The sequence below is a fragment of the Protopterus annectens genome, chromosome 7.part0 (genome assembly GCF_019279795.1).
Source record: "Protopterus annectens isolate FY-2018-M chromosome 7.part0, PAN1.0, whole genome shotgun sequence".
NCBI classification, from domain to species: domain Eukaryota; kingdom Metazoa; phylum Chordata; order Ceratodontiformes; family Protopteridae; genus Protopterus; species Protopterus annectens.
In genome coordinates this window covers 313,411,377-313,427,454 of record NC_056739.1, presented here as the reverse complement: position 1 = coordinate 313,427,454, position 16,078 = coordinate 313,411,377, and the positions used below count along the sequence as shown (strand labels likewise).

The 16,078-nt window shown below is 40.6% G+C and overlaps 1 protein-coding gene across 6 annotated transcripts in view; it reads right to left on the bottom strand.

The window, feature by feature from the left end:
- Positions 1-16,078, bottom strand: part of IKBKE (inhibitor of nuclear factor kappa B kinase subunit epsilon) — an 889,499-nt gene that overhangs the window by 482,232 nt on the left and 391,189 nt on the right. For all 6 annotated transcript variants that reach the window (XM_044076852.1, XM_044076857.1, XM_044076854.1 and 3 more), the window contains 3 exons: positions 14,402-14,583; positions 9,735-9,895; positions 6,921-7,031 (listed from right to left, as the gene is read on the bottom strand). In XM_044076852.1, the coding sequence (XP_043932787.1) occupies positions 6,921-7,031; positions 9,735-9,895; positions 14,402-14,583 (454 nt within the window). The remainder of the gene's footprint in view (positions 1-6,920; positions 7,032-9,734; positions 9,896-14,401; positions 14,584-16,078) is intronic.

The window sequence follows — 16,078 nt, the reverse complement described above, 5'->3', positions numbered from 1 at the left end:
TTTACAGTAAAGAAATATCAAACTTGCATAATGTTGTCCACATGCAATATGCACTGTGCTATAGTTTACTGCTTTAAGTAGTTTGGCTTTGTACTGCAGTTTAGGAGGAATACAAATTGTGCATGTAGGGATGTGTGTAGAGTGACAGCTTTCATTGTCAGCATTTTTTCCAATTCATTTTTTCTTCTAATGCAATTTTACTCAACAGTAAATTCTTTCTCGACTAGTTTAGACCAGTATACAGGCTTTGCTGTATTCTGGACTGTGTGTAGTTCCTCTGTTGTCCATTGCCTTACTTGGATAGAAGGAAGTTTCTTTGCTCACCAGTGGGAGTGGGGAGCCTTGAGCAGCCTATCTGTCCCTGAAGGAGTGACCTCAGCACAAGAGCTTTTAGTAATTGGTCGTTTTGGACCATTTCCAGCTCTTTTGATGTTCCCTGTTTAAAATCCACCCCTGAGCGTTTTTTTTTTCTGGCTATACAACTCAGAAACAGCTCCTCATGTTCCTGCAGAGTGGTGCTAGCAGCAGAGAACTGAGAATAGTGACTACTTTCCTGATCTAAGTATTTTTTTGCTGTTTTTACCTGAGAGACTTTCCTTTTCTTACTTTAAACAAGTTTATACTGCTTTATTACCTGTTTTTTGCATTCTACATTATCTGCACTTAAAGTTACATTTGGTCGAAAGTTTGTTGTTAAATTTAACTGTTGAGGCTACCCACTAAAGTGAGCTAGCATGTGTAAGTTATTTATTACTGTTTTTCCTGCATTTCTGTGTACTTTTTAACTTAAAAAACAAAAAAAAAACAAAAAAATATCCTTGTTTTCCCGCCTTTCTCGACTAGTTTAGACCAGTATACAGGCTTTGCTGTATTCTGGACTGTGGTGTAGTTCCTGTGTTGTCAATTGCCTTACTTGGATAGAAGGAAGTTTCTTTGCTCACCAGTGGGGAGCCTTGAGCAGCCTATCTGTCCCTGAAGGAGTGACCTCAGCACAAGAGCTTGTAGTATTTGGTCGTTTTGGTCCATTTCCAGCTCTTTTGAAGTTCCCTGTTTAAAATCCGTGTTTGCGCGATTGTGCGCATAGCGCAGTGCCGGTTAAACAGGCTTAAACTATTCCTGGCTCCGCCAAGTCTGCACTTCAATTTTTCCCTTAAGAAAGCTCTACTTTCAACAAAATCAGTCTATTCGCTTTATCATAAGCCTAGCACTTGCTCCTAAAACCTTTCTTTTAAGTGAAGCACCCTTAAACTAACGTAAGCACTACATCCACCTACAACCCGTGCTAATACCCACTTCCCTTCAAAGTCCTCTCTCTGACCCAGTTACACATCACCCCCTTATACTATTCTGGCATGTCGAGTGGTATATTACTGACATCCTCTCCAGTTCAGCTGGTTAATCTGGGAATCCTGAGACAATGTTACAATTGTCTCATGTACACAGACAACCCTCACCTCCTCCCAACAAACACAAACACATGTGAGAGATGCAACTATATAGCCAAAATGGAGGCTGAACTCTCTCAACACAGGACTAGCAAGACCAGACAGGAGGAGAAGGTAACCACACACACTACAAACCCAGTCTCACATAAACCAACCACAACTGCAAACCAAACACATAGTAACACAAAGATATACTCAGAGGCTCTAATAAAAAACTTACCGAAACAACAGAGGGTCCCAAAGCAGACATCCAAGAAAACACCACCTCAAAACTCTGCACAAGCAACACATAGTACACAAAGTCAGTGTGCCAAACAATCACAGCCCTTAAGGCGAAACACCATGCCTGATACACTAGTAATAGGTGACTCTATAGTCAGACACACTGACGTCCCGCTTACCAGGCTGAACAAAGAGGGGGTAACGGTGAGCTGCCTGTCGGGAGCTAGGATCTGCCACATAACACAAGCACTCAGGTCACTCCAAAGCAAGTACAAATATGACTCCATCATTGTCCATGCCGGCGTGAATGACCTGAGACGTACCTCCTTGGACTACATGAAAAGAGACATAGAGGAGCTCTCTGATTATGTAGCACAGGCCTGTATGACCCTGAGCAGCATCTTGCCCTCACCAAGAATGATGCCACACTACAAAGACAAGATGATCAGCTTTAATAAATGGCTCAATTACTGGTGTCATTCTAGGGGGATCCAATGTCTGTCTGCTTGGGATGACATGCTGGACAAGCCACGCTGCTTCAAGGATGGCTTGCACCTGTCACCACTGGGCTTCCGGATATTGGCTAAGGCTCTTGCCACCCCATAGTGCCTTTTTAGGCAAGGCTCAAAGACAAACCCACCACCTTAGAAAACAATAAAGGAAAAAACTAAGGGTAATGCTGCTCAATGCCAGAAGTCTAAACCTCAAGATGCAGGCTCTCAAGCACTCCTCAGTATGGAGAGCATCGATGTCTGTGCAGTAACTGAAACCTGGTTCAAGGCTCCTGAGAGCACCCCAGCCCTACCAGGTTATACCTCGTATCATGCATTTCGCCCCAAAACCTGGGCGAACCACAAAAGGAGGGGAGGTCCATATTCATTAAAGACACCCACACCTCCAGGTTAGTGGCAATGCACGAAGCATCGGAGACCATCCATGTGCAACTAACCATAGGCAAAACTGCTATACAACTTGTAGCATGCTACAGACCACCCTCGCAATCTCAGGAACTCCATTCAGCCTTCCTGAAGACACTGGAGGATATGAATGTCTCACCAAATACCATCATATTGGGAGACTTCAACTACCCAAACATAGACTGGGTGCATTACTCAAGCCCCAACACCCTAGCCCAAAGGTTCCTGGAATTCATCAACTCAAATGCGATGGAACAACTAGTCACCTCCCCCACAAGGGGAAATAATATACTTGACCTGATCATCACAAACATGAGGACAAAATGCTCAACACTGGAGGTATACCCCACACTGGTGAGATCAGACCATAAACTAATAACCCTGGGTATTCATATCCCACCTCCACCCCCAGCACAAAAGACCACAGTGAGAAACTTCTCAAAAGCTGACTTTACACTCCTTAGGACTGAAATGGTATCCTTCAAGCCCCCTGGGCCAGTGGAAACCACATCCCACACTGCTGAATCCTTCACAAATGCTTTCTACGGGCATCTCCAAGAATTCATGGATCATGCAATCCCAAATAAAACCAAGACCCTTTCCACCAAAGGCAGGCATCCTATCTGGTGGACCCCAGCCATAAACAAACTTTATAACAAGAGAAGGAAGCTACTGCAAGACAGAGCAAAATCCCATAAAGGGAAGGCATCGCTGATCAGCACTAGCAAAAAACTACGTTCGCTAATAAAATCATCAAAGGCCAACTTCGAGAGAAAAATCACTAAGGACACTAAAGATAATCACAAGGCCTTCTTCAGTTATGTTAGAAACCTTGGCAGAAACCCTCAGATATGCGCAGAGTTAGTTCATAACAGCAAAAAATACACTGAACCCACAGATATTGCCAACATACTGGCAGACAGGTACAGTGCAAATTTCTCCCCTCCCTCTCCCCCAAAAGACGAAATAAATATCTCAGCTGAATGCAACCTCCCTGAAATCTCAGATGTCCAGGTGAGAGCTGCCCTCACCAAAGCTAAAAATACAGCATCCATGGGACCTGTCGGTGTCCCGGGTTGCGTGCTACGTGAACTCCTAGAGGAGCTAAACCCGCACATAAGAATGCTGTTTAATCTTAGCCTTGCTACAGGATACATCCCTGAACACTGGCATACAGCTACAGTGGTCCCACTCCACAAAGGTGGCACCTCTACAGACCCTGGAAACTACCGCCCCATAAGCTTGACCAGCCTGGTCTTCAAAGCTATGGAAAGGATCATTATGGAACTCATAAACAAAGACATCGGGGACCTACAGACAATTGACCCTACCCAGTTCGGCTTTGTAAAAGGCAGATCCTGTCTTTTAAACCTGGTGGACTTTTTTGAAACAATCACTAGAGCCATCGATGAAGGCAAAGCAGTTCATAGAGCCTACCTGGATCTGGCAAAGCCTTCACACAATACCCCACTCAGGCATCATAGACAAGCTCAACAGCTTAAATGTAAACCCATTTGTCACAAGATGGGTTGCAAACTGGCTAAAGGACAGAACCCACAAAGTCAGAATAGCTGGAGCTATGTCAGACTCTAAGCCAGTCACAAGTGGAGTCCCACAGGGCTCTGTCTTGGGACCCCTCTTCGGCATTTATTTCTCAGATGTGCAGGCAAACATAGGGGGGTTGTGGCTGACAAAGTTCGCAGACGACTGCAAACTAGGTGCCATAGTCGACACACCAGCTCACACATGCATCCTCCAGAAGGGCCTCACAGAAACAGACGACTGGTGCCAGAGTCATGGCCTTAAACTAAATGCCAAAAAATGTATAGTCATCCCCTTTGGAAAAAACAAAGTACCCACAAATTACCACATAGGTGGTAATCCATTATGTACGGAAAAAGTAATCAGAGACCTGGGGACCCAAGTTGACAGTGACCTCTCATTTGACACCCACGTCGCCAAAGTGGTTAGAAAGACCTTCTACCTTATTATCATGAAGGGATTCACATCCAGATCAAAGGATGTCATTGTACCCTTATATTCCTCCCTTATCAGGCCTATGATTGAGTACAATGCCCCATTTAGTATGTACCTCACCCGGCACCTGCAGCAGCTGGAGAGACCCCAAAAGTACCTTACCAAGAGGATCAAGGGTCTCCAGCATATGTCATATGCAGCCAGACTGAAAAAGCTCCAGCTCTATTCAGTAGCATACTGCCTGCTCAGAGGTGATCTGTGCCTTACGTACAAGGCCATGTCCAATTCAGAATAAATGGACATGCTTCACCTCAAAAAATCCAAATCCATCAGAGCCACGAGAGCTAAAGATCTAAACCTCAGCACAAATATGAATAGGACATGCTGGAGGGACAGATTCATAACCAGAGGCTTCCCGCACTCTGGAACAGGATACCTGTCCATGTTAGGCAGAGCCCCTCACTGACTCTCTTCAAGAGAAATCTGGATGAATGGATGGGTGATCGTAGATTTACCCCGGGGGTCATCTCTGTGTCATTGCTAGATAGAGGCACAGTAAACTAAATTTAATTTAAATTATACAGTTTTGTATCATTACATGGGGTGGTGAAAGCCACATACACTTTGGCTAGGCTTATAAATGCCCTAGGACAGATAGCCTAGTACTATACTATGGTACCTTCTTCTCTTGTAGCTCAGTAGAGGCCAATCATTGCAAGTTAACTTAAAACGTCCATACTCCATTATACAGCTGATCACAGTTATCTTGTGTGACTTCACATGCCTCCCCCTTTTGTAAAAAGGTAGAGCTCACAAGCTTCATAGGGAATGTACCACCACTGCAGTGTTTCACTGGACACTGCTGCTGCTTTGTCTTAATAAAGTGATGTTCCAGTTGGGAGGGTGGCCTAATGGTTAAGGTGTTTGCGTTGCAAGCACAAGGTGCGGGGTTTGAGTCTCACAAGGGATAATTGGCTAGGCTTAAAATGGCTCGCAAGGGCAGTTAGCTTAATACTAATCCATGAACCTTTCTTCATGATTGTGACAATGGTATATATTATTTGGGTGGAGGAGCAAACCCCCCACATTGAAAGACACTTTTTGTTTCAATTCTTTATGTTAGCAATAATATGCCAGATGGCATTTCATTTGTTTGGCATTATGTGCTGGTGATGATTATCTTTCAACTACTTGAGTTTCTTTATTTAGGTCAATATTTCTTTATGTAACTACCTATACATATGTTATGTAAATATGCCCGTGCATGTGCAAAATTTGTTAAATTTCCTTGCCCCTTCCTATTTCTTCATGACTTACCTAACCCAGTACAACTCTACTTTCCTTCACAAGTCTCTATCTCAGTCTTGCCTATTTATACCATACTTACCTCCAGCTATTAGCTACTATGACCAACACACTTCACACGTAAGAGATGTCAAACGCATTTAATTTTCGGAGAGTAACTGAAAAGTGTACATTTCATATCCAGTGAACTTGTAAAACATAGACTTATCCTTGACTATGTTATGAATATGTATAAGTTACATATATGTTAACCTTTCTTATTTGCTGTTTCCCACCTTCATTGTCCTGTATTCTGTGTGTTTCAATGTCCTATTATTTTACAGATTTGTTCAATTTGTCATGGTCTGTTATGTGGAGCTTTTCTCCCAGGGCCTCCACTGAAAATGGGCTTTGCCCAGTCGAACTATCCCGGTAAACAAATGTAAAATAAGTAATAAAATTGTTCCTGTTGTGCAACCATTTAAGCATTTTGAACACTCTTCTGTCTGTAATGGACTTCTGTGTCATAAAAATAAGCCACACTAAGTTTTATGATGCACAGGTTCTTACAGTTCTGTATTTAACTACAATGAAAGTAAAAATCTTGTTCATTGAAGTTTTGTACATAACCGTAAATCATCCACAGTGCAAGAACAGAAGCAAAGGTCTAACGAGGTCACCTGACTTTAATTATTCCTTAGCTCTGAGAACACAACACTTCACCCCCCAACATATAGCTATTTTAGAAAGACCAGATTCTGTACACATCCATATTACTAAGCTGAGAACTGCACATTTCTCACTTCTCATGTTATGTCTGTAAATGCCCAAACATATCTCGCTAGCACCAACGATAGAGTGTTCAGTGCTGCCCTACACAAGGGACACAGGTATCCTGCTCACCTCCTCTCACATGAATGGGAGGGCAAGCAGAATGAAATCCACTGCTTGTTCAGCAGAGATAATGGGCAGCATTATTTCCAAGATGCACTGATCCAGATTCACCACATGTACGTAAATATGCTACAGTGTCTTCATTCACATGCACTACACAAAACATGGAGAAAGTGCTTACGCTGACAGTCTGCAGGTACCAGGTAGCTCAAAGCTCCACTCAGTAGGTCCATTCTCTCGTTTCTGAACCCCTGCAATTGCCTTAGGAGGCTTCTCTGTTGTAAGTTTATACCTTAAAAAAAATAAATATAAAAATGAGAACAGCACTGAAAAATGGATTTCATGACTAACATAATAATGTTAAATCTGGAAATACAGATCAATAAAAAAAAGTAATCTGGTATCCCCGAAGTCTCAAACAACCCACTAAACAAGTATAGTGGGTCCAACAACAAAACAGTGCAAGAAACTTCTCTGTGTGGAAGATTTGCAGTCCATATATCTCTATTTAATCACTGTATATTAATCAGATCAGACAATAGTAGTAGTAGTAGTAGCAAACTTAAACACGTCTTAAGTAAAAAAAAAAAATATATATATATATATATATATATATAAATAATGAAATGTTGTTTTTCTTTCGGCTTTTCCAGGTTAGCGGTCGCCACAGTGGAATTCCGGTCTGCTAATGATTGGCAGTTGATTTTTATGGTGCCGAGTTGCCAGCCTGACACCCAACCTTCAGCAAAGGCACGCCCACTCACGCATGTCTTTTAGAGGCCACTTAACAGCAGTGAGGACCATGCAGACTCCACACAGAAGGCACTCTAGCCGAGAATCGAACAGGAGAACCTCTTGCTGTGAGGCAACAATGCCACCGCTGCTCCACCACGGCTTCACATATATAATATGAAATATTGTACAGAATTACTAAGTATTCGAAAGTAATCCAAGCAAGGCAGGCAGTCTGTTTCCAGTCGAAAATCCTTTATTAAGTACACAGCCAAGCAGATCCAAGTAAAACAAAGTTAACAGAGTAATAGTTTCCTCATAAGCTTTCTAAATATATCTATATACTTTTTATCAGGCAAGGGATATATATATATATATATATATATATATATATATATATATATATATATATATATATCTTTAGAAAGCTTGTGAGGAAACTATTACTCTGTTAATTTTGTTTTACTTGGATCACTTTTTTGTGTACTTAATAAAGGATTTTTGACTGGAAACAGACTGCCTTGCCTTGCTTGGATTACTTTCAAATACTTAGTAATTCTGTACAATATTTCATATTATATATATATATTTTTTTTTTACTTGACGAGTTTAAGTTTGCTACTTCTACTGCTATTGTTTGATCTGATTAATATACAGTGATTAACTAGAGATATATGGACTGAAAATCTTCCACACAGAGAAGTTTTTTTACACTGTTTTTAAATACATTTCAATACAACAACTGACAAACAATCATTATACTGCCCAGAATAAAGCAATTAACTACAGTAAAGCAGCCCGTCTTAGGGTGCAAGACACAGTACTGCTTACAGATCACTTCTAACACTTTTAGCTCTATCACTACACTTGTGCATTGAGAAAGTTGGCCTGTGTAAATTGCCCATGCCATTTTGCCCTTGGGGGGTTGTTCCACAATTTTCATAAAATCTGAAGGACGGCTAAAATGCCAGGCATAATCACAAAGTACAGAGTAAATCTACATGAATACATCTGGTCACTGTAATTCATACAAGTTTATCGATGTCTGCAGCTTACTCTCTACTTTGTCTGAAGCACTAAGTAAGGATCAACATATTCCTGTGCTTGACAGAAAGTACTTCCTACTTGTGAAACACAAGCTAAATAACATCTCCCTACATATTTCACTAGTAAAGATGTCCAGAAACTATTTGATACTATTGATGCACAATGCCTCAGCGATGGTAACGATGACAGTGTGGTACAGTATGAGGTATTAACCAAATTCATTTGGAAGCACTTGGCCTTCATTTCATTATCCTCACTTAACATTCTGGCTCTGAGACAGGCACTTGACTCTTTCTCTCCAGTCACCCCTGATGGTGCCTACTGGCTTTTGTTAGCACATTAGTGAACAATTGTGGTGTGGGGGGTGGGGAGTACAGTGAATAGTACCACTGAAAAGCATGATGCTTTGTGTATACCTTTTGCGTTAAAATTCAACAGAAACTGTTTACATATATGATCACTCTTCAAAATACATCATGAAAGTTTTTTACTCTTTGACAAGAGCATATTAAAGTTCTGACACCTCCTCTGCTAATTTGTTAGCCTCCTCTGCTATCTATTAGCAAACTGTGCATCTCTGCTGTGAATTCCTTACATGCAGGTAGTAAGTTCTAGATCCACTCCTGACATACCTTATATGCCTGTCCAACACTGGCCAATACCCTCATTATAAATATCCCATGGCTTCTATTCACTCGTGTGAGTCTGATGAACCTGAAGTGTGACTAACATTGCTTCCAAGAACCTCGTAATGTCCATTTCCCAGTAACATTAACCATACTCATGGCCCTTTGTCCAACCACAATAGCCACAGCATTATGAAAGACTACAAAAAAGTTGAATTTTGCACCATGTCATTAATTAAAGTTCAGAAACTAACACTAGATTCTGGTGAGCAAATGACACTGTTGCATTAAAGTCAACCAATAAATCACTTCCAAGCCTGTGGTTTTTTCACTGTCGCATTAAAGGATACAGTATCACAGATAGTCTGTGATCTGTCTACAGTTAAGGGGGTCAGTCATCCAGAAACCTAGAGGTTTAAGTGGATTCTGTGTTCTGGCATGTAATAAAGGGTAATGAAGAATGGAAATTAACTGAAAATAAGCTTCATAAAAAGCCCAAGTTGTCAGCTCAAAGACACCAGCTCTGTACCCAGACCCAAAATTCTAGAGCTTCAGTACAGTGAATACCAAATAACTAAAAAGACACTTACATTGTTTCTTTGTTCCTACGTGGTCCACCAAAAGGGATGAAGGGCAAGCTGCCTGTAGCAGCATGATAAAATGTAACACCAATACTCCACAGGTCCACGGTCACACCATACGCCTTCTGTTGAGGTATCCGAAGTACTGCACGTTCATACATATCTGGATGCTAATGACAAAGAAAAGTCAAGTCAGGTAACATTAATGTAACATAAAATGTAAACATCAGCAAGATGCAATTACCAATAAACTTCACATTTTAAGTTTCTGTCCATTCTGCATTCAACCAGTCAAACTGAATTGCTTCACAATACATTAAAATATTACTTTGTGGAACAATGGCTCTTTTAAAAAAGGTACACATTACACAGAATAAAAATTACATAACTGACACTACAATTAAAACTGTGAACAAAAGCTTCAGAAAATCATACGTTGGCTTGATATTTTCACCCTTCAACAACTTACTGTGCTGTAAAGCAACGGGTGCTCAGAAGATGTTATTGGAGACATACCGGGAATATTTTTTTCTCATATCGCTTCCTCTGCCAGACATATGCATCAGGGTCTAGAGAGGTTATGTGCGTGCATCCATGCGTTTTAAATCAAATTCTCTCCAGTCACTTAATCCCATGGTTTTTTTTAGGCAAATATATTATATGTATTTACATTTGGTCCCCTTTGGGACATTACTTTACTGGCCTCCACTCCAGTAACCCATATTCACACAGTACCAGCACATCTCCTACCTCCCAGACTTTCTCCTGTTTTGCTGGAGCTGACTGAGGATCCTAAGGACATCCTGGGGGCTCGGCCATGTTTGCATCTGTCTTGTAGGAGTTTCCTTAAATGCCCTTCCCACTCCCTGCCCCATCTCCCATGCTCAATTACTTCCCAGAACATCTCTCCTGTTTGGACTATACCTCCCCTTGAAAGAGTGTCATTAACAAACACTTTCCTGAGATGGGCATGCCTCTTTCTCCCTGCCACTGACAATTACCCTAGCTGCTAATTGAACTCTGAGTGGGGTTGTAGTCAGGGCTTTATCCCTCTATGCCAGAGTGGCCAATCTCAGATTTTCATGAAAGAAAACCTCTTTTCACAAGACCTTTTCTTTCCTCTCTCACACACTATGGATATAGCTGCACATACACATACACCCCCAATATTCCATCTGCATGGACTCCGGCAGTCACAAAGGCAGATGTATTAAAACAACCTGTTACACAATGGCTAAAGGATAATGCACCCATTCCTCATCCACCCATTTAGCCAGACACAGTGAAGTTTGACTCACAAACTTAATTGCTTGAGTAACAACTGTGATTCATGTCACTCAAATGCTAAAATTTAATACTAATGTGTTTTTCCCCCTCAGACTTCGCCTTGGTTCTCATACATTTTTGTTGATTTTCACAAAGTTAGAGCATTTTAAGGGTGTTTATACTATGCTAACTTGAACCTGAGTGCTTAGAAATTACTGCAGCAATTGTAATATTTTTAAACACTTCAATGCTATTCATTCTAATGGCACAAATCAAAAACAAATTTTTCCCCCAAGGAGGGCAAGCCCAAACACAGCAAGCAGCCGTTTCCAGCAATCACTGTTTTTGAACTGGAACAAAAAGAAAACTCTTCAGAATTCACAGAGCAGATATTTAAGGGTAGGTACCTCTAAATAAATGAGTTAAGCATATTAAAAAGGACCCCAAGTCATTTGGTATGTTGTGTCTAGTATTTGAAAACTTTCTCTTCTAGAAAAAAATGTTCCTTGTACTGAGATTTTGTTGTGTTTTAATGCTCAGTGGTTGAGATGTATGGTAGGGAAGCCACATGCAGGACTACTGCCAGATGCTGCATTTCCCAGGATTATCATTCCCTTTCAAAAGGGGAACCCTGTTTATTATGCCCACTGCAGAACAGAGGCACAGCAGCAAAGTCAGACCAAATAAAGGTGGACGGTACCTGTGATTCAACAAAATATTACTAGTTCCTTGGCTACACACATCAGTACAGTATGGGAGTATGAAAAAGGGAAAAATGTCAAAAGATGACCTGTAATTAAATGTCACTGCTCAGGTCTAGTCACTTTCATGGCAAGGTGGGCTTGTCATTAAGACCCTTTTGAGCCACAACCCTGGCCCTTTGGGGTAGCAGAAAAAGAACAGAATACATAAATTGTCCTAATGTACACTGTAGTATATACAGTCATGAAACAATACAATAACATCAACACATTTTGTAAATGCTCTTCACAAGAGAAATATATATTTAAAATACTAAGGCTTTCTGACATTCAAATAAAGGATGAACATGAAGGTAAAGAAATTGTATTACTTAGTAGCCAGTTGTTATGGTTTTCTAACCAAAACTGACTGTGATGAATATTGAGAATGTCCAATTATTATCCTGGAAGCATGCACAGATAGTTTCACTGGCAATGCAAAGAAATTAAAGGTAAAAAGGAGACATCAAGTATGATAAAAGACAGACACCTTAGCATAACAACAGTAAAGGGAATAACAAGGAAAACAGGCATGACAGAAAGCACATGAAAAGGGAGCACATGGGAATAGAGAAGCTGAAGATGAGGGATAAGATGAATACAGTTAGGTGAAAGGGAAACAACCTTTCAAATACACATATTGTGGTGCAGGGAACACTACTTGAAAAAAATTATAGAGAATAGGTCATTCAAAGAGCTCAGCAATTCCTGAAACAGATGGAAAATTGCAAGAGTGCAGGATAAACAAGGGGCTACGCATGCACCATTGCTAAGGAGGGCCACAGACAGTAAGTACTTTTATCAGCATCTTCATATGTGTGTACCAAATGGAGTTTGCAACTTTTATGTATAATGATCATTCAGTGGAGGAAGAGGAAGTCCTAACACCTGCTTAGGAATACCAAATAGTTGCATGACTTGCTCAGAATAAGGTCTACTATGGCACAAACATGCTCTGCTTTGATGAAGTACGCATCAAAAATTAAGGAAAATAAGCTAAATTCTTATTCCACTATTTCACACACCAGCATCATAATGTAACCATCACCACCCTCTTAAAATGCAAGATATGAATTAGCAAAGAAATACTGCCACAGCATCATATATTATATTGTAGGGTGTAATGCAGTTAGTTAACCATGTAGAACCCCACTAGACAGAAGACCCACTACACATTTCAAAGGCATGCATCTGGAGAATTTCTCTCCAGGCCTCTGCTGAAAATTGGCTTTGTTCCAAGTCTGACTTTCCCATTAAAGAAATGTTAAATAAATGGGTTAGTATTAGAAGACCGAAGATGCATTCTTTCGAATGCGTCTTGGTTGAACTTAAAAGACTGAAACGGCAAAATATTGAAGCAGCTTTTAAGTGAATTCTTTCCCTGGGAAAGAATTTGCTTGGCCGCTTCGTTACTTTGCCGTTTTCGGCACTGTAGTGCGATCTCAGAGTTGGTATATTTAAGTGGGGGGGGGGTGAAGCCCCCCACTTAATGTAATATTTAAAGTATTTTGTTATTTATTTTTTTTTTTTTTTGTTCGGAACAGCGATTTTTTTTCCCTTGGAAAAAAATTGCTGTTCTGCCAGTTCGACATTGTAAGCTTTCGCTTACATAGGGTCGATTAATCATCGTTCGCTTTTTTAAGCATTCAGTGATCTAATATAGACCCAAATAAATACATAAAAGGTGTCCCTTTTCAGTGGCAACTCAGAAGCACTACGTTATGACATATGTGCACATTACTTTGTGTTGCAGGTACCCAGAATACATAGACATGTATTAGGCTTGATACACTCCTGTGTGACCTGAAATGTCTCCAGGATCAACTCACAGACCAAAGAATGATGGAAATTAATACATGCATAATTTTAATACACATAATTCTTACACACTGTCGCGACTACACTCCGCTACTTTTTTATATTATCACATCTACCACTGCGAATGGTGCTCACCCCAATTACACACAATATTGTTCTCCCAAGTTATATTTCACCACTACATTGAGAGCCATCACTGATGGATACTAAGCCAGTTGTACACTATTCTCAGTCTCCATTTGATATCGGATATATTCTGGGTAGGAATATTTTCAAACAAAAGTTTGAGTTCTAGGTGATCCTCCAATGGCATACAGTTTATCCTGACCTTCCTAGTATCAAACCACTGTCTTGAATCTTAACCACAACATCAAAGACATTCTCCACATCTACAGAAAAGTATCTGGTGGATGAATGTCTTAAAACAACTATACATCAAATTACTTGGTATCTTTTCTTACAACAGTGTTGCAGGTGCTGCAAACAAGAATGCAATTCTTGTCTTATTAGGCTGGCACTCACAGTTAGTCAACATACAGGAAGTAAATAACTTCAAATGTAATTTGTGGCAGCGCTGGGGACAGCTGGTGAGACATCTCACTCCTTCTGGCTGTAATATATGCAGCTATACTATCTTATCTGCATCAAACAAACAGAAAATCAGTGTGAACCACAGGGTTTAAGAACAGTCACCCTCTAGCACCATTACTACACAGATTGAGGACTACTGAAGTAATCACAGCCAGTAATGATGAACCTCCTTCCAAATACAAAAGGATGACAAACTTAGAATTAAAAAATGTGACATAACTACAAAGAAAAAGTAAGTGGTCATAGTTTGGATTCACTTACTAAGTATTCCTCTGTCCCATAGAGCGAGTAGAATTTTTCATCATCATCCAATTCTCTTGCAGCTCCAAAATCCGTCAGTTTGTAGATGGACTGCCCATCTTCGCCAACAAGTCGCATGATGTTTCCAGGTTTTATATCTCTGTGCACAACTGCATTCTCTCGGAGGTGGTTCATCCCAGCCACTATATAACATAAGGGAAAATTACAGCTTGTTAAACCATAGCTGCTTTCTAGCATGTAAACGTCATCTTTTTGTAAATTCATAAATATATTTACTCACAAAAAGTATCCTAAGGTTGTTATTTAGGCTTTGTCTATGACTGTCACAACTGATTGTTATCTTTTGTGTGTGTGTGTGTGTGTGTGTGTGTGTGTGTGTGTGTGTGTGTGTGTGTGTGTGTGTTTGTGCTCACTAAAGAGGCAGACAGTGACGAGCTTTTTGTTTAGAAAATGTGAAAAAAAATAACTGTTGATGCAAGACAGAAATGGCTTAAGACTGCTACAGTGAGAAATCAGAATACGATGGAATCTTCCAAATCTTTGCACGTAGCTGCAAGAAAGAGACTCAAAGATAGTGTTGTAATCACAGAATGCGTCTGGCCAATTGGCTCAGAAGAATGGAGGAAGGGAATCAGAATACTACAAGTTATAACCCCTAGATGGAGGAAAAGGTAGTAAAAGGCCTTAGCAAATACACTATAATTTACAGATCTCAGTCAATGCATGCAGATGGCATAACTGTTACGGTGTTTACCTTACAAAAGCAAGGTAAAGAGTTTGATTCTCACCATTGGGAAACATGGCTAGGCATAAAAAAGCCCCACTGAGGTGACTAGCCCTGTAATCATGTATGATGAGATGTTGCCGAATAAAGATGAAGTTTGCAACATATGCATAAATAGACTAAATGAAAGGATGGCAAGTTACATTGCAGTGTTTCATTGGCAATGGTTTTAAAGTTTGTAGATGTTTTTAAATCGATTTCTATAGACATTTTGCAAATTTTTCAACCATGGGCAAGACCAGGAGCAAACAGTGATCATAGTTTCCATGTTGGGCATGAAAATAGAATAGGTGTGTAAAATCTTACCATAACCACAGATGTCCTTTTCCAAGTTGCAGTATCTCAAACTCTTGGGTTATGCTCTGCTTGCTACCCAAACGTCTAGCCAGTATACAACAGCTTGCAGTCCCAGCTAGGTATATGTAGGATGTCTGACGTTGGCCTAGGGAGTGTGGGCCATAAAAGTGACTTCTGCACATACCTTTCCTCAGAACTGATCGCCCCAGTTGGACCCAGTCCCAGGACAGCTGTACAAGACCTCTGCCATCCAAGAAGGAACAGTTTAGATGGAAAGGGGGGGGGGTGAATACTGCAACATGAAGAGAAGGACATTTATTGTTATGGTAAGATTTTATGCAACTATTCTATGTTCCTCTATTCTCATGTTGCAGTATTCCAAACTCTTCGGTGATGTGATCCAACTTGTACTGTTTGGTGAAGGTATGGACAGATGTCCATGCAGCTGCCTCCAGCATGGATGCAGTATCCAGTCCTTTGAAGAAGGCCCCTGATGAAGCCATGGCTCTAGTAGAGTGGGTCTTAATTTTGTACTTGAGTAATTTCCCATGGAATGTGTAGCAGAAGGAAATGGCCTTGGAAACCCAAGCAAAAGT